General features: G+C 56.4%; 1 protein-coding gene across 1 annotated transcript in view; it reads right to left on the bottom strand.

Moving 5' to 3' along the window:
* The window catches only part of LOC137371815 (SPRY domain-containing protein 3-like), a 1,004,091-nt gene that overhangs the window by 589,052 nt on the left and 396,286 nt on the right, over positions 1-18,753 (bottom strand). The window contains exon 5 of the mRNA XM_068034707.1: positions 1,737-1,861. Coding sequence (XP_067890808.1) covers positions 1,737-1,861 — 125 coding nt within the window. The remainder of the gene's footprint in view (positions 1-1,736; positions 1,862-18,753) is intronic.

The following is an 18,753-nucleotide window of genomic DNA, read 5'->3' as shown; positions in this document are numbered from 1 at the left end:
GTGTGTGTGTGATCACAGTGTTTTGTGTGTGTGTGTGATCACAGTGTTTTTGTGTGTGTGTGTGTGTGTGTGTGTGTGTGTGAGAGAGTGTGTGTGATCACAGTGTTTTGTGTATGTGTGTGTGTGAGTGTGTGTGATCACAGTGTTTTGTGTGTGTGTGCGTGTGTGAGGTTGTGATCTTCCTTTCTCCAGCAATTCCACATTCATGATCACCAATGGAAGAGGAGCAACATTTCCTCTTCTGCTTTGCAGTCAACCCATCAGCAAGCATCTTGTTTGCCTTCATTAGAATCATAGAATAGTACAGCACAGAAGGAGGCCATTCAGCCCATCATGCCTTTCGATGAATAGTCTCGTTAGAGCCACGCCCCTGCTCTTTCCCCCTTATCTCTGCAATTTCTTTCTCCTTCAAATATTTATCCAATTTCCTTTTGAAAGCTACTACTGAATTTGTTTTCACCACCCTATCAGGCAGTGCTTTCCAAATCCTAACCACTCGTTGCAATTGAAAAAAGGTTTTGCCTCATGTCGTCTCTGGCTCTTTCTGACTGTGGTTTGTGGGAGCTTGCTGTGCACAGATTGGCTGCCATATTTCTTACTCTTCAAAAGGTACTTCATTGGCTGTGAAGTGCTTTGGGACATCCTGAGGTTGTGAAAGCTGTTGTATAAATACAAGTCTTTTATTTCTCTTATTTCTATACAGCAGCCAGCTCTGGGAGTCACGCCTCAACAATTTTTCCATGATCCCCTTCAACTGACCGCTACTTTCCATTTCTGTTCCATTCAGTAACACTCTCACTTCGGTTCCTTCCTCCCTTGATAATTATTTTGCATTGGACTGCATTTGCATTCTGCTGGCCCAACTTCGAAAACAACTCATATCCCCCTGAACCTTACCACATCACTTTAACAAGCAAAGACAGATCACCACTGCAATTTCATATCTGTGCACGATCAGGATTCATAGTCTGACAGAACACTGTGTGAACACTCCTTCCATGAACGTAATCACCTTTTTCCTCAGCCCACAGGAGGATTAGTCATATATGGCAGGAGGATATGATGGACAATCACAAACCAGATGCAAGGATCCCATCCCAGAATTCTAAGGTGAAGATCCAGTTTCCACTGGGCAGAGTAAGTTTCAAACCCAGGACATTCTGACCCATGAAGTGGCAATACGACCACAAAGCTAAAAGCTCAGTCTGCATTATTTCATAGAATGTTCCAGCAGGAGGTGGCCGGTGCTGGCTCTTTGGAAAGAACTATCCAATTAGTCCCACTCCCCCCTGCTCTTTCCCCAGAGCCCTGAAAATTTTTCCCAATCAAGTATTTATCCAAATCCCTTTTGAAAGTTACTATTGAATCTGCTTCCACCGCCCTTTCAGGCAGCGCGTTCCAGATCACAACAACTCACTGCATTAAAAAATTGTCCTCATCTCCCCCTCTGGTCCTTTTGCCAATTATCTTAGATTTGTGCCCTCTGGTTACTGACCCTCCTGCCAGTGGAAACAGTTTCTCCTCATTGACTCTATCAAACTCCTCAGCATTTTAACACCTTGATGAAATCTCCACTCTGCCTTCTCTGCTCTTGGTAGAACAATCCCAACTTCTCAACATAACTGAAGTCTCTCATTGCTGGTACCATTCTAGTTACTCTTCTCTGCAACTTCTCAAGGTGTTGACCAGAAATAAATATTGGGACCAAAATCAGGAAAGGTTAACTTTCCACTTACTTTCCATCATCTGCATGGTAGGCAGCTGAACAGGAGACGCATCCAGGTTGCTGGCTCAGATTATAGTCATAGGGCACAACGCCCACTGCGATGGAGCCTCTCACCCCACTGTCTGTGATAAGGACCTGTTAACCACAGAGAAAGGTGACGGATCAGAGAGAGTAAGAGGCCAGGAAAATTTCACAAAGCTAACTGCTCCTCCTGAAAAAGCCCCTCAGGCCCACGAAGTGAGGGAAAGACTTCAGTTAAGAGCAACACATTCTGCAATTTTGTTTCTTGCTTAACTTTTTTGGCCCTGAAGTTCTGTAGGAGTTACATCGATCTCCGGCCACAGTCCCTGCGGAACGCTGGCCAAATACCAGCGAAAAACCATAAAGACCACCAACATCGGATTCCAGAACTTCAATCAGTTTCCTGCTGAGGTCATTGTGGAAAATCACAGCATCATGCCCTTGTCAAATACAGCACAGGTTAGATACAGAGTAAAGCTCCCTCTACACTGTCCCCATCAAACACTCCCAGGACAGGTACAGCACGGGGTTCGATACAGAGTAAAGCTCCCTCCACACTGTCCACATCAAACACTCCCAGGACAGGTACAGCACAGGGATTGGCTGCTCTCTGATTTGGGAGCCTGAGTGCATCAACGAGGTGCAGCTGACTGTTGCTGTGTGCACAGGTTGGAGGCTGCAGGCTGCTGCAAGAGGGAGAGACTGAGACTGAAAGAAGGGTTTTTCCACATTTTCAACAAAGGAAGGAAGGCAGAGAACTGGAAGAACTTTTGTGAGTTTGTTTTGTACTGAAAGTCTTTTTCATTGATTGTTGGGGGTGGGGAAAGAAGAGACCTGAAGACCTTGGGTGGGGCTGTATTGTTCAATAGGGAGCTCCTGTGTTTAACATCTTTGGATAGGGAGCTCCCTCCCCACCCCAACTACTAGGCCTGGGACAGCTGGAGCTGCCCAGGTGAAGAGACTTATTATCTGAACATCAAAGGAGGCGTGTGCCTGGGCAGCTTACAGCTGACCCAGGTGAAGACATCACCCCACCCTCCCAACTGGAAGACCAGCTACAAGACTTGCGCAATACTAACAAAGACTGATTCCTCTTGGCCTTCCTCTCCCTCAGCCTCTTCCCCTGTGCTACATCCTTTAAGTGCTACATTTTTGATTTATTGTATTTGCTCTTTTCTTTTTTTCGCTCTCAACAAAGTGCTTGTAACTCTTCTACCCCATGACTTCTCAGCCCTCTCCGGTGGCGGGGCCCTCCTATGCTGCAGCAGCTGCGACAGCTGCTCCTGTGGCCCCGTCACCATTTAAAATCTTAACATCAAAGCATGGGGTGAAGAGTTACACCCATCCTAATATGACTATTGAGGCTTGTGTTAAGGCAATGGCCGTGGTTGTCGGCCCCTCGGCCATTGTTGCAGCCTCAAAGATGTATGGGAAGGCTGTGTTCTTCCTGAAGACCGAGCGGGCGGTGTCCCTCGCCCTAAGTACGGGGCTCACAGTGGGTGGGATTTTCCTGCCAGTGGACCCTCTGGGGGCCACTGCACATCGGGTAACCTTGTCGAACGTCCCACCCTTCATTCCTGATGAGCTCCTCCTCCCCCACCTACACCATCTGGGGGAGGTGAGGTCAGGGATCACCCCAGTCCCGCTCGGTCTTCGGGAGCACAGCCTCCGACATGTCTACTCCTTCCGCCGCCAGCTATTCATGCAGCTGGCGCGGGAGGAGGTCTTGGAGGGCCACTTCAGTAGAGAGTTTCAGGGGACGGCCTACCGCGTCTTCTGGACCTCGGATGGAGCGCGGTGCCACGTCTGCAAGGGGGTGGGGCATGTTCGTAAGAACTGCCCCAACCTCCCGGCCGCCAGCTCCACCTCGGCGGCCCAGAGTGGTTCCACAGCACCTCCTCCCACTCCCCCCGCAGATCCAACAGACACCGCTCAGTCGGTTCCGGAGGCTGTGGTTTTCACAGCCTCTGGCGGGGAGGGGAGCGTCCGTCCGAGCGGAAGGAAGACGCGGGGAAAAAAGAAACATCGTGAGGCGCGTCCCCTGGACACTTTGACTCAACCCGAGCCTGAGCTCAGCCCAAAGCCCATTCCCATGGAATCCACCTGTCCCAGGGCTGGGCTCAGGCCCAGGGTGACTAAAAACGGAAAAAAGGGTGCGGAGGCGGAGGCCTCTGATGACATGGAGGTCTCTGAGTCTCCGCGCCCAAGTGCGAAAAAGAGGAGAAGGCACCCCTCCACAGAAATAACACAGGGCCCTGAGGTGCAGGGCCCATCTGTTGGAGGGGAGCTGCCTCCTGTTTCTGGTCCTCAGGTTCCCCCTACTGCCACCACCAAGGCTGCAAAGTCCGGGCAGGAGCACTCTATTCCTCAGGATGGAGGGGAGGGGATGGCCCCGGTACGTGAGGCCCCTCCTAAAGGAGTAAGTGGGGCCCTGCTTGTGGTGGGGGAGCCTGGGGAAACCGCCCATTCCGCCACTGCTACTGGGTCGGGTGCCCTGAATGAAGGGGAGGGCGAGGCCCCAGAGGGTCGGGCCTCCCAGCCGGAGTCCACCACCAACCAGGAGACACCCGACCCAGTTATAACTGAGAATGCTGCCCCATCTGCTGGGCCTGTGGGTGCTGGCGGAGCGGGAGATGGCCTCCTCTCGCCGCCTCCAGTCTCGGCTCCGGCTGGTTTCCCGGAGTCCGGAACTTCTGTCTCCCCTGGACCACTCATTGGCCTGGGGACGGAGGTGGAGGGGGGTCCTGAACCGCTGGTGCCTACAGGCTCCAGTTTCACAATAGAACCCAGAGAGGACTCCTCCGCCATCGATCCTGGGGGTGGGATCGTGACGGAGGCGGGACCAGCTGGCGCGGCCGGGGCGTCCGCCCCACAGTGTGTGGTGGATGTGTCGGCCGCTGGCGGTGACGACCCGGAGGAGGATGGGGATTCGGTGCGGGGCACGGAGGATGATCTTGATTCCATCGCCAGTGAGGTGGTGGAGTCCCTCGTGCCTCCCACCGAATCTCCTCTCATCCCCACGGCGGAACTCCGGGATTTCCTCGCGGCTTGCAGAGGTTGCCGCAATAAAGTTCAGCTGGCCCTCGAACGTTGGTCGAATCTGGCGCTGATCATCCAGTCCGTCCGTGCCGCCCTTAAGATAGCGGGCAAGCGCACGGACGTGAAACTGGTTGAGAGGCGCCGTTTTAATGTGTTCCTCAATGGGTTGCTGGGGGAGTGGAGGGCCAGGTGCACTTCCACTCCCTCCTCACAGTGAGGTGTTGGTGACGGGTTTTAAGTACCTTTGACATGAAGATAACCATAGCCAGCCTCAACATCAACGGCAGCAGAGGGGCTCACCACAGATTTCACAATCTCTCAGTCCTTAGGGAAGGGAGATACGCGGTGAGCTTTCTGCAGGAAACCCACACCGTTCCGGGAGACGAAGCCACCTGGCTCCTGGAGTGGCAGGGTGGGGTCTACATGAGTCACCTCACCCCTATTTCTAGTGGGGTGGCTACCTTGTTGGCCCCGACTTTTCAGCCGGAGATCTTGGGGGTCAAGGAGCTAGTGCCGGGCCGCTTGCTCCACCTCGCCGTTCGCCTGGGTAGCGTGCCGCTCCACTTTGTGAACGTGTACGCGCCCAGGCCCGGCGCTTTGCAAGCGCGCTTCTTTGAAGAAGTGTCCGCTCTCTTGAGCTCCATCGATAGCGGCGAGTGCATCATCCTCGGGGGGGATTTTAACTGCACCCTCGAGGTGGGGGATCGCTCCGGTCCCCAGCGCGGCCAAGCGTCGGTGGAGAAGTTGAGGGGACTGATCAGCTCCCTTAACTTGGTGGACGTCTGGCGGAATCTCCATCCCGACTCCAGCGCCTTCACGTGGAGGTCTGGAGGAGGGGGGTCGCGAATCGACCGCCTCTACATTTCGCAGGCGTACGTCTCCCGCGTTTCGGCGGCCTCCATGCGGCTGGTGCCGTGCTCGGACCACCGCCTGGTGTGGGCGGAGTTCACTCCGCTCCGCACGCGGGCGGGGTCCGCGTACTGGCACTTTAACAACCGGCTGCTGGAGGACGTGCGATTTCGGGACTCGTTCTGTCGATTCTGGGCCGACTGGAGAAGGAAGCAGGGGGGCTTCCCCTCCTTGAGGCTATGGTGGGATGTGGGCAAGACTCACATCTGCGTCTTCTGTCAGGAGTACGCGAAGGGGTCGACCAAGAGGCGGGAAGCAGAGATCGGGCGCCTTGAGAGGGAGGTGCTCGACTTGGAATCCCGCCTCGGTCATGCCGTCGCGGACCCGGCCCTGTGGCAGGCGTACAAAGAGAAGAAGGGCGCGCTGAGGAACCTGCAGCTCATAGGGTCCCGAGGCGCGTACGTGAGGTCGCGAATCCAGATCCTGGAAGATTTGGACCGCGCCTCACCCTTCTTCTACTCGCTGGAAAAATGGCGGGGGGTCCGTAAGCAGCTCGTCGAGCTGCTGGCCGACGACGGATCCTCCATCACGGATCCGGAGGGAATGGGCCTCCTGGTCCGGACGTATTACAGTGCGTTGTTCTCTCCGGATCCGTCCAGCGAGGATGCGCGCAGAGTTTTGTGGGAGGACCTGCCGCAGGTCAGCCCGGAGGGCGCCGAAGGATTGGAGGCTCCGCTCACGTTGGCGGAGCTGACTGGCGCCCTCCACCAGCTCTCAAGGGGCAAATCCCCAGGGCTGGATGGGTTGACCGTGGAGTTCCTCAGGGCGTTCTGGGACGTCCTGGGGGACGATTACGCGCGGGTCCTGGGGGAAAGCCTGGCGACCGGGGAGATGCCCCTCTCGTGGCGCAGGGCGGTCATCGTCCTGCTGCCGAAGAGGGGCGATCTCCGCCTGCTTAAAAACTGGCGTCCGGTCTCCCTCCTCAGCACGGATTATAAGATCTTTGCCCGGGCTATGTCTACCCGCCTGGGCTCCGTGCTGGCCCACATGATCCACCCCGACCAGTCCTACACGGTCCCGGGCCGGTCCATCCAGGACAACATCCACCTGGTCCGGGACCTGATCCATCTTTCCCAGAGGACTGGTCAGTCGGTCGCCTTTCTCCCCCTCGATCAGGAGAAGGCGTTCGACAGGGTGGATCACGATTACCTTTTCGGGACTCTGCGCGCTTTCGGACTCGGGCCGCATTTCGTGGCCCGGGTCCGACTTTTATACGCCGCCGCAGAGTGTCTAGTCAAAGTTAACGGGTCCTTGACGGCGCCCCTTCGATTTGGGAGAGGAGTGCGTCAGGGGTGCCCCATGTCCGGCCAATTGTATACCATCTGCGTGGAGCCCTTCCTGTGCCTGCTTCGCAGGAGGTTGACGGGATTGGCTCTGCGCGAGCCGGCCATGCGGGTCGTCCTCTCGGCTTACGCCGACGACGTGCTCCTCGCAATCACAGATCCCGTTGACTTGCGGAGGATGCGCGACTGCCAGCAGACCTTTTCTGCCGCGTCCTCCGCGAGGATCAATTGGGAGAAATGTTCCGGACTCCTGGTTGGTCAGTGGCGGGTGGACTCCCTGCCGGAGGAGATGACACCTTTTGCGTGGAGCACCACGCACCTCCTCTATCTGGGAGTCCACCTTAGCCCCGCTGAGGAAGCCTGGCCGGCAAACTGGCAGGAGTTGGAGGCGAAAGTCACCCCTCGGCTGGGGCGCTGGACAGGACTGCTCCGAGTGCTTTCCTACAGGGGCCGAGCGTTGGTCATAAACCAACTGGTGGCCTCCATGCTGTGGTACCGGTTGGTCACTTTGGCCCCGCCCCCTGTATTTGCCACCAAGATCCAGAAGAAACTCGTCGATTTCTTCTGGGGCAAGAGGAAACACTGGGTCTCTGCCGCGGTCCTGAGTCTCCCGATCGAGGAGGGCGGTCAGTCGCTGGTGTGCGTCCGCACCCAGGCTGCGACTCTCCGCCTTCGGACCCTGCAGAGATACCTGTACGTCGAGCGTCCTCCCAGATGGTATGCGCTGGCGACGTATTTTTTCCGCCAGTGTCACTGCCTTCAAGACGACACGCAGCTCCCGGTGGAGTCCGTTAGCCGCGCCTCTCTGAGGGAGTTGCCTGTCTTTTACCGGGATCTTTTCCGAGTCTGGAACATGGTCGCCTCCAGTCAGGGCGCTCCCCCGCCGGCGGAGGAGAGCGCCTCGGCTGTCCGGGCGGCCGACTCCGGGGACGGTCCGGCGGGCGGAGGAGTAGCCCGAAACCCCCGGGACGCCCCTCACTGCGGGTGGCGAGGGGGCTCGGGAGTGCGGAGCGATCCCGGCCGAGCTGACCCCTGCTCGGCCGGAACTGCTCATCGGACCCAGGCCCCGAAACCCTCCTCGGGAGCCGGTCCCGCACAACCCGAGCCGCCTCTCGGAAATGCCCTCCGTGCCATTCCAATCGGCGCGGAGGGGTTTCCTGTACGGGCTGCTCCTGCACACTCTCCACTTCCTCGCCCTCGTCAGCCGTCCGGACACGCCCTGGCGGTCCGCGTTGCCATCTGTCGGCGAGGGGAAACCCCGATGGAGGTCTCTCTACGCGGGAGTCTTCCCCCTTTACATCGGGGACCTGGGGTGGAGGGTGCTGCACAGAGCAGTCCCGTGCAATAGGCTTTTAAGTAGGTTCACGGACTCCCAGGCCAGCTGTACTTTCTGCGGCCTGGACGAGTCCGTGTTCCACATTTATATGGAGTGTGCGGGGTTGCAGCCCCTATTTGAGTATCTGAAGGGGCTGCTCCTCAAATTCTGGCTGCACTTCAGTCCCACGCTCCTGATCTTTGGGCACCCGGTGCGGAGGGGCTTGGGCCGGGAGGAGGATCTCCTCGTCGGTCTGCTCCTGGGCCTGGCCAAGGTGGCAATTCACAGGTCCAGGTTGCGGGCCGTCGGGGGGTCCGTCCTCCCCGATTGCCTGCCCCTCTTCCGCGGTTACGTTCGCGCCCGGGTGTCCCTGGAAAAGGAGCATGCGGTGTCCGCCGGTACGCTTGAGGCCTTCCGCGACCGGTGGGCACCGCAGGGACTGGAGTGCATCGTCGACGCCGAGAATGGCATTTTAATTTGAGTTTTTTTTGTTTATTTATCTGGTTTTAATAAAGTTATTTTAAAAATATAAGTGTGTATATAAAAAAAAAAACGGGGTTAAATACAGAGTAAAGCTCCCTCTACACTGTCCCCCATCAAACACTCCCAGGGCACGTACAGCATAGGTTAGATACAGAATAAAGCTTCTTCTTTGTTGCCGTAATATGTTTTACCCTCAAGCTCAGAAGGGTGCCCTTTAGAAAAAAAAAAGAAAAAAAAAAAACTGGGATTGGCTGGTCAATTTGGAGCACTTCCTGCCAGCAATCAGGGGGAGCAGCTGCACCTGTGTTGCAGCAATTGCAGAGTGGAGAGTGGAGAGTGGAGAGTGGAGAGTGGAGACTGTAGCAACTGGGAAGAGGAGAGTGGAATAACTGCAAAGAGGTGACTATAGAGTGGAGACAGCTGCATTTGCTGAGGAACTGTTCCACTTTTTCAACGATTAAGAAGACCTGCAAGTCATTTTGGAGAGGTGGGTGTTGGAGCACCAGAGAACTGTTGGTTGTTTGGACTGTTGGGGGAGGGAGAAGGCACCGGAAGATCCAGGGGTGGGGCTGCCAAATTCTATAGGGAGCCCCTGTACTAGCTCTTGTGTTTATCAGCCATCCTGCACAAAAGGGGCTCCCTCCCCACCCCCAACTGTGTGGCTCGGGACGGCTGGAGCTGCCCGGCTGAAGAAAATCCTTACACAACAACAGAAAAGGGAGAGAACCGGGCGGCTCTAACCGACCCGGGCGAAAAACCCTCCCCTCACTGGAAGATTGAACTGTAGACTCTGCAGGAAGGTGCTCCAACCACCAAGTGAACTGTAACATCCTTGCAGCTGTTCTCTCTCTTCCATCACTCGGCCACCTATCCTCTCCTCTCCTTTTCAACCCTATCCTCCTCTACTCCCATCCCCACCTCCCCCATCATATTGTTTGTGTTTAAGAAAACTGTCGTGTGCTTTGTTTCTTGGGGGTGGGCGTAGCTCTGCGACCCCATGGCAAGCCCCTCTTCGCTGGTGGCGGGACCTTCCCGTTCATATGCTGCTGCGGCTGCTGCAGCTGCACCTGTTGCCCCGTCACCGTTTGCTTTATTAACATCGAAGCATGGGGTCAAGAGCTACGTCCACCCGAACATGACTATCGAGGCATGCGTGAAAGCAATGGCCGAGGTTGTCGGCCCTTCGGCCATTGTTGCAGCCTCTAAAATGTACGGGAAGGCAGTGTTTTTCCTGAAGACCGAGCGGGCGGTGTCCCTGGCTCTGAGCAAGGGGCTCACCGTGGGCGGGACCTTTCTGCCAGTGGACCCCCTGGAGGCCACTGCGCAAAGGCTCATTCTATCCAATGTCCCGCCCTTCATCCCTGGTGAGCTCCTCCTTCCCCACCTGCACCATCTGGGGGAGGTAAAGACGGGGCTCACCCCAGTCCCGCTCGGTCTTCGGGAGAACAGCCTCCGACACGTGTACTCCTTCCGCCGCCAGTTATTCATGCAGCTGGCGCGGGAGGAGGTGACAGAGGGCCACTTTTATGTAGAATTCCAGGGGACGGTCTACCGCGTCTTCTGGACCTTGGACGGGGTGCGGTGCCATGTCTGTAAGGAGGTGGGGCATGTTCGTAAGAACTGCCCCAACCTCCCGGCTGCCAACTCCAACTCGGCGGCCCGGGGTGGCGACGCTGCACCTCCTCCCACCCCCCCTACACCACCACCAGATACCATTCAGTCGGTACCGGAGGCTGTGGTTTTCACGGCCTCCGGCAGGGAGGTGGGGTGACCGTCCAAGTGGAAGGAAGGCGCGGAGGAGAAATAAACATCGAGAGGCGCGTCCCCTGGATATCGTGACACTACCCGAGTCTGAGCTCAGCCCAAGGTCCGATCTCGGGAAGTCAACTTGCCCCAGGGCTGGGCTCAGGCCCAGGGTGAATAAAAAAAGGAGAGTGTGGAGGTGGAGGCCTCTGATGATATGGAGGTCTCTGAGCCTCCGCACACAACTGGGAAAAAGAGGAGAAGGCACCCCTCCACAGAGGTAGCAAGGGCCCCTGAGGCGCAGGGCCCATCTGTTGGAGGGGAGCTGTCTCCTGTTTCGGGTCCCCAGGTTTCCCCTACCGCCACCACCAAGGCTGCAAAGTCCAGGCAGGAGCTCCCTATTCCTCAGGATGGAGGGGAGGGGGAAGGCCCCGGTACTTGAGGCCCCTCCTGAAGGAGTAAGTGGGGTCCTGCTTGTGGTGGGGGAGCCTGGGGACGCCGCCCATTCTGCCACTGCTACTGGGTCGGGTGCCCTGAATGAAGGGGAGGGCGAGGCCCCAGAGGGTCGGGCCTCCCAGCCGGAGTCCACCACCAACCAGGAGACACCCGACCCAGTTATAACTGAGAATGCTGCCCCATCTGCTGGGCCTGTGGGTGCTGGCGGAGCGGGAGGTAGCCTCCTCCCTCCGCCTCCGGTCTCGGCTCCGGCTGGATTTCCAGAGTCGAGAACTTCTGTCCCCCCTGGACCACACATTGGCCTGGGGGCGGAGGTGGAGGGGGGTCCTGGACTGCTGGCACCCACAGGCTCCAGTTTCATAACAGAACCCAGAGAGGACTCCTCCGCCATCGATCCTGGGGGTGGGATCATGACAGAGGCAGGACCAGCTGGCGCGGCCGGGACATCCGCCCCACAGTGTGGGGTGGATGTGTCGGCCGCTGGCGGTGACGACCCGGAGGAGGATGGGGATTCGGTGTTGGGCACGGAGGATGACCTTGATTCCATCGCCAGTGAGGTGGTGGAGTCCCTCGTGCCTCCCACCGAATCTCCTCTCATCCCCACGGCGGAACTCCGGGATTTCCTCGCGGCTTGCAGGGGTTGCCGCAATAAAGTTCAGCTGGCCCTCGACCGTTGGTCGAATCTGGCGCTGATCATCCAGTCCGTCCGTGCCGCCCTGAAGATAACGGGCAAGCGCGCGGGCGTGAAACTGGTTGAGAGGCGCCGTTTTAATGTGTTCCTCAATGGGTTGCTGGGGGAGTGGAGGGCCAGGTGCACTTCCACTCCCTCCTCACAGTGAGGTGTTTGTGACGGGTTTTAAGTACCTTTGACATGAAGATAACCATAGCCAGCCTCAACATCAACGGCAGCAGAGGGGCTCACCGCAGATTTCACAATCTCTCAGTCCTTAGGGAAGGGAGAGATGCGGTGAGCTTTCTGCAGGAAACCCACGCCGTTCCGGGAGACGAAGCCACCTGGCTCCTGGAGTGGCAGGGTGGGGTCGACATGAGTCACCTCAGCCCTATTTCCAATGGGGTGGCTATCTTGTTGGCCCCGACTTTTCAGCCGGAGATCTTGGGGGTCAAGGAGCTAGTGCCGGGCCGCTTGCTCCACCTCGCCGTTCGCCTGGGTAGCGTGCCGCTCCACCTTGTGAACGTGTACGCGCCCAGGCCCAGCGCATTGCAAAGCGCTTCTTTGAAGAAGTGTCCGCTCTCTTGAGCTCCATCGATAGCGGCGAGTGCATCATCCTCGGGGGGGATTTTAACTGCACCCTCGAGGTGGGGGATCGCTCCGGTCCCCAGCGCGGCCAAGCGTCGGTGGAGAAGTTGAGGGGGATGATCAGCTCCCTTAACTTGGTGGACGTCTGGCGGAATCTCCATCCCGACTCCAGCGCCTTCACGTGGAGGTCTGGAGGAGGGGGGTCACGAATCGACCGCCTCTACATTTCGCAGGCGTACGTCTCCCGCGTCTCGGCGGCCTCCATGCGGCTGGTGCCGTGCTCGGACCACCACCTGCTGTGGGCGGAGTTCGCTCCGCACGCGGGCGGGGTCCGCGTACTGGCACTTTAACAACCGGCTGCTGGAGGACGTGCGATTTCGGGACTCGTTCTGTCGATTCTGGGCCGACTGGAGAAGGAAGCAGGGGGGCTTCCCCTCCTTGAGGCTTTGGTGGGGTGTGGGCAAGACTCACATCCGCGTCTTCTGTCAGGAGTACGCGAAGGAGTCGACCAAGAGGCGGGAAGCCGAGATCGGGCGCCTTGAGAGGGAGGTGCTCGACTTGGAGTCCCGCCTCGGTCATGCCGTCGTGGACCCGGCCCTGTGGCAGGCGTACAAAGAGAAGAAGGGCGCGCTGAGGGACCTGCAGCTCATAGGGTCCCGAGGCGCGTACGTGAGGTCGCGGATCCAGATCCTGGAAGATTTGGACCGCGCCTCACCCTTCTTCTACTCGCTGGAAAAGTGGCGGGGGGTCCGGAAGCAGCTCGTCAAGCTGCTGGCCGACGACGGATCCTCCATCACGGATCCGGAGGGAATGGGCCTCCTGGTCCGTACTTATTACAGTGCGTTGTTCTCTCCGGATCCGTCCAGCGAGGATGCGCGCAGAGTTTTGTGGGAGGACCTGCCGCAGGTCAGCCCGGAGGGCGCCGAAGGATTGGAGGCTCCGCTCACGTTGGCGGAGCTGATTGGCGCCCTCCACCAGCTCTCGAGGGGCAAATCCCCAGGGCTGGATGGGTTGACCGTGGAGTTCCTCAGGGCGTTCTGGGACGTCCTGGGGGACGATTACGCGCGGGTCCTGTGGGAAAGCCTGGCGACCGGGGAGATGCCCCTCTCGTGGCGCAGGGCGGTCATCGTCCTGCTGCCGAAGAGGGGCGATCTCCGCCTGCTTAAAAACTGGCGTCCGGTCTCCCTCCTCAGCACGGATTATAAGATCTTTGCCCGGGCTATGTCTACCCGCCTGGGCTCCGTGCTGGCCCACATGATCCACCCCGACCAGTCCTACACGGTCCCGGGCCGGTCCATCCAGGACAACATCCACCTGGTCCGGGACCTGATCCATCTTTCCCAGAGGACTGGTCAGTCGGTCGCCTTTCTCTCCCTCGATCAGCAGAAGGCGTTCGACAGGGTGGATCACGATTACCTTTTCGGGACTCTGCGCGCTTTCGGACTCGGGCCGCATTTCGTGGCCCGGGTCCGACTTTTATACGCCGCCGCAGAGTGTCTAGTCAAAGTTAACGGGTCCTTGACGGCGCCCCTTCGCTTTGGGAGAGGAGTGCATCAGGGATGCCCCATGTCCGGCCAATTTTATACCATCTGCGTGGAGCCCTTCCTGTGCCTGCTTCGCAGGAGGTTGACGGGATTGGCTCTGCGTGACCCGGCCATGCGGGTCGTCCTCTCGGCTTACGCCGACGACGTGCTCCTCGCAATCACAGATCCCGTTGACTTGCGGAGGATGCGCGACTGCCAGCAGACCTTTTCTGCCGTGTCCTCCGCAAGGATCAATTGGGAGAAATGTTCCGGACTCCTGGTTGGTCAGTGGCGGGTGGACTCCCTGCCGGAGGAGATGACCCCTTTTGTGTGGAGCACCACGCACCTCCTCTATCTGGGAGTCCACCTTAGCCCCGCTGAGGAAGCCTGGCCGGCAAACTGGCAGGAGTTGGAGGCGAAAGTCACCGCTCGGCTGGGGCGCTGGACAGGACTGCTCCGAGTGCTTTCCTACAGGGGCCGAGCTTTGGTCATAAACCAACTGGTGGCCTCCATGCTGTGGTACCGGTTGGTCACTTTGGCCCCGCCCCCTGTATTTGCCACCAAGATCCAGAAGAAACTCGTCGATTTCTTCTGGGGCAAGAGGAAACACTGGGTCTCTGCCTCGGTCCTGAGTCTCCCGATCGAGGAGGGCGGTCAGTCGCTGGTGTGCGTCCGCACCCAGGCTGCGACTCTCCGCCTTCGGACCCTGCAGAGATACCTGTACGTTGAGCGTCCTCCCAGATTGTGTGCGCTGGCGACGTATTTTTTCCGCCGGTGTCACTGCCTTCAAGACGACACGCAGCTCCCGGTGGAGTCCGTTTGCCGCGCCTCTCTGAGGGAGTTGCCTGTCTTTTACCGGGATCTTTTCCGAGTCTGGAACATGGTCGCCTCCAGTCAGGGCGCTCCCCTGCCGGCGGAGGAGAGCGCCTCGGCTGTCCGGGCGGCCGACTCCGGGGACGGTCCGGCGGGCGGAGGAGTAGCCGAAACCCCCGGGACGCCCCTCACTGCGGGTGGCGAGGGGGCTCGGGAGTGCGGAGCGATCCCGGCCGAGCTCACACCCGCTCGGCCGGAACTGCTCATCGGACCCAGGCCCCGAAACCCTCCTCGGGAGCCGGTCCCACACAACCCGAGCCGCCTCTCGGAAATGCCCTCCGTGCCATTCCAATCGGCGCGGAGGGGTTTCCTGTACGGGCTGCTCCTGCACACTCTCCACTTCCTCGCCCTCGTCAGCCGGCCGGACACGCCCTGGCGGTCCGCGTTGCCATCTGGCGGCGAGGGGAAACCCCGATGGAGGTCTCTCTGCGCGGGAGTCTTCCCCCTTTACATCGGGGACCTGGGGTGGAGGGTGCTGCACAGAGCAGTCCCGTGCAATAGGCTTTTAAGTAGGTTCACGGACTCCCAGGCCACCTGTACTTTCTGCAGCCTGGACGAGTCCGTGTTCCACATTTATACGGAGTGTGAGAGGTTGCAGCCCCTATTTGAGTATCTGAAGGGGCTGCTCCTCAAATTCTGGCTGCACTTCAGTCCCACGCTCCTGATCTTTGGGCACCCGGTGCGGAGGGGCTTGGGCCGGGAGGAGGATCTCCTCGTCGGTCTGCTCCTGGGCCTGGCCAAGGTGGCAATTCACAGGTCCAGGTTGCGGGCCGTCGGGGGGTCCGTCCTCCCCGATTGCCTGCCCCTCTTCCGCAGTTACGTTAACGCCCGGGTGTCCCTGGAAAAGGAGCATGCGGTGTCCGCCGGTACGCTTGAGGCCTTCCGCGACCGGTGGGCAACGCAGGGACTGGAGTGTATCGTCGACGCCGAGAATGGCATTTTAATTTGAGTTTTTTGTTTATTTATCTGGTTTTAATAAAGTTATTTTAAAAATATAAGTGTGTATATAAAGGGGGCCTGAGGAATAAAGGCCCCCTCGACATAATTTAAAAAAAACGGGGTTAGATACAGAGTAAAGCTCCCTCTACATTGTCCCATCAAAGACTCCCACAGCAGGTTTATACTATATCCTATCCTATCTTCTCATATAGTATAAATTTGTTGCTTTCCTTTACATTGTTATTCTTGCAATTTGTCCTGATGAGTGCAAGACAAAAAGCTTTGACAAAATGTCCTATTTTCAGCAATAATTGAACGTAATTAATTGAATTTAAATTCCACCAGCTGCCCTGGTAGACCAGATCATTATTAACCTATAAATGTGTAAGGCAAACCCCCCACCTCCCAAGACTGAGGCGCACATTATTTCACCACATCAACATTATACCTTAAAATTGCTAGCCCCTGATTGGAAAGACATTTGCATGTAACAGATAGTGTTGGAACAAGGGACAAAGTACCATGCCTTGTCCCATTCAACCAACAATAGACCTTTGATTACCAGACATTGAAGGTGGGGGGGGGGGGGGGGAGGGGGGGCTAGCATTCCAAGTTGACTGCTAAGATAGCAGAATCCACAAACACAGAAGAAGTGGTCAGAACAGTTTTAGTCACATGACTGAGCTGGCTGTTGACATTTGAACTTCCAACAAGGGATTTGAACTCCGAAAGCTCCTGGCTCCTGGTTTGAGATTTTCTCCTGTCTGCCTGCTCCCATCTCCTTCCCATGGAACTGAATCTTGTAAAAACATGTGAACCTTAAAGAGAGAAAAGTCTCCTACGTGAACAAGGTTTAAGAAGAACACTGGGCCCCGGCAAACAGCAAGACTACCTGCAATCAAGTGAGCTTGAAGCACAGTAACAAGATATTGCCTCAAACTGTTCCACTTCATTCTTTTCTTCCCCTATCTGCATGTGTATATCGCATGTACATTCTAGCGTGAGTGCATCGTATATCAGTAGGCATCAACCGTATTGAAGTTTAAGTCTAAGTTTTAATAAATTTCACTTTGCTCCTTTAAACCTGAGAAAACCTGGTATGTTGGTTTCTTTGCCTTATAATTGGAAAGCTGTGAACAAGGATTCACAAAAGTGAGAGCTCAAAACACAGTGTGTGTAAAAATAAACCATGTCACAATAAGACCAGATGAAGATAGTAACAGACCTCGAGACACCTTTAGTTTAGTTTAGTTTAGAGATACAGCACTGAAACAGGCCCTTCGGTCCACCGAGTCTGTGCCGAGCATCAACCACCCATTTATACTAATCCTACACTAATCCCATATTCCTACCACATCCCCACCTGTCCCTATATTTCCCTACCACCTACCTATACTAGGGGCAATTTATAATGGCCAATTTACCTACCAACCTGCAAGTCTTTTGGCTTGTGGGAGGAAACTGGAGCACCCAGAGGAAACCCACGCAGACACCGGGAGAACTTGCAAATGCCGCACAGGCAGTACCCAGAATTGAACCCGGGTCGCTGGAGCTGTGAGGCTGCAGTGCTAACCACTGCGCCACTGTGCCGCCTTTCTTACCTGGTCGAAACACATGCCTTCTCTTCCCCCTGTGCCTATACCCATCACCATCGATATGCCCACTCTAACCCTAGAGTCTCCAGTTCTCCACCTCACTGTCATTGCTGAGTGCCGTTCCTCTCCCTATGATTCCATCAAATACACAATTCTCAGTCTAGACCTGCCCCTCCTACCGAATCTAGTACCCCCTGTGACTGTGACTGTTCCCTCTGCCAGCCAGTACCCTGAGTTCGCCCCACAGGACACTGACGTTGACAGTACTCACCCCTCCCTTTAGGCTCGTCATGATCATCACATACATTATCTGCTCCAAATACACCACCCCCCCCAACAAAAGCAGCAAAAGCACCACCTAATTCACACCCTGAACGTTGGACCAGACCTTCCCCTGCACCTCCAGACACCCGAGACCACACTCTGTGTCCTCCCAGACTTCCATCCCCGACACATCCAGGCACCCGTGACCCTACCCTTTACACAAAACCCCCCATGCCTTCACCGTAAAAGAATCTCCCTTGCTGGTCCTGAGCCTGGAGTCAAACATCCATTCCGATGTTAGCCTTCCTTGTGCCAAAGAGTTCAAGAAGGAAAACCACTGACCTCATTCACTACTGCACAAAGCTGACTGGCGCACTCCACCTGTAAGCAAACGTAAACCAGGTGCCACGAGATTCCCGTGAGCCGCTGACTTAATCTGCCAGGTAGGACTTAATTTGAAATAATTATAAGGTAATGAGTATTCTTGCTGTGCAAATGAATGGAAAGCTAGAACCATAGAAAAGGTACGGCACAGAAGGAGGCCATTCAGCCCATCATGTCGGTGCCGGCTGAAAAAACTAGCTGCCCAATCTATTCCCACCTTCCAGCACCTGGTCCATAGCCTTTCCGGTTACAGCACTTCAGGTGCAGGTCCAGGTACCTTTTAAAAGAATTGAGGGTTTCTGCCTCCACCACCGTACCTGGCAGTGAATTCCAGACAGCCACCACCCTCTGGATGAAAAAGTATTTCCTCATGTCCCCTCTAATCCTTCTACCAATCACCTTAAATCTGTGCCCCCTGGTAATCGACCTCTCTGCTAGGGGGAACACGTCCTTCCTGTCTACTCTATTGAGGCCCCTCATAATTTCGTACACCTCAATTAAGTCACCCCTCAGCCTCCTCTGTTCTAAGGAAAACAACCCTAGCCTATCCAGTCTTTCCTCATAGCTGCAACTTTCAAGCCCTGCAACATTCTTGTAAATCTCCTCTGTACTCTCTCCAGAGCAATTATGTCCTTCCTGTAATGTGGTGACCAGAATTATACGCAATACTCCAGCTGCAGCCTAACCAGCGTCTTATACGCTTCCAACATTACGGGGGCGTGGGGGGGGGAGGGGTGGTGGCATAGTGGTACTGCTACTGAACTAGTAATCTAGAGACCAGGCTAATGCTCTGGGGACACGGGTGCGAATCCCACCATAGCAGATGGTGAAATTTGAATTCAATTGATAAATCTGGAATTAAAAGCTAGTCTAATGGTGGCCATGAAACGATTGTTGTAAAAACTCATCTGGTTTACTAATGCCCTTTAGGGAGGGGAATCT

This window comes from Heterodontus francisci, chromosome 7 (assembly GCF_036365525.1).
Source record: "Heterodontus francisci isolate sHetFra1 chromosome 7, sHetFra1.hap1, whole genome shotgun sequence".
Lineage (NCBI taxonomy): Eukaryota > Metazoa > Chordata > Chondrichthyes > Heterodontiformes > Heterodontidae > Heterodontus > Heterodontus francisci.
The sequence above is the reverse complement of the archived record's forward strand: the minus strand, read 5'-3'. Positions and strand labels throughout refer to the sequence as shown.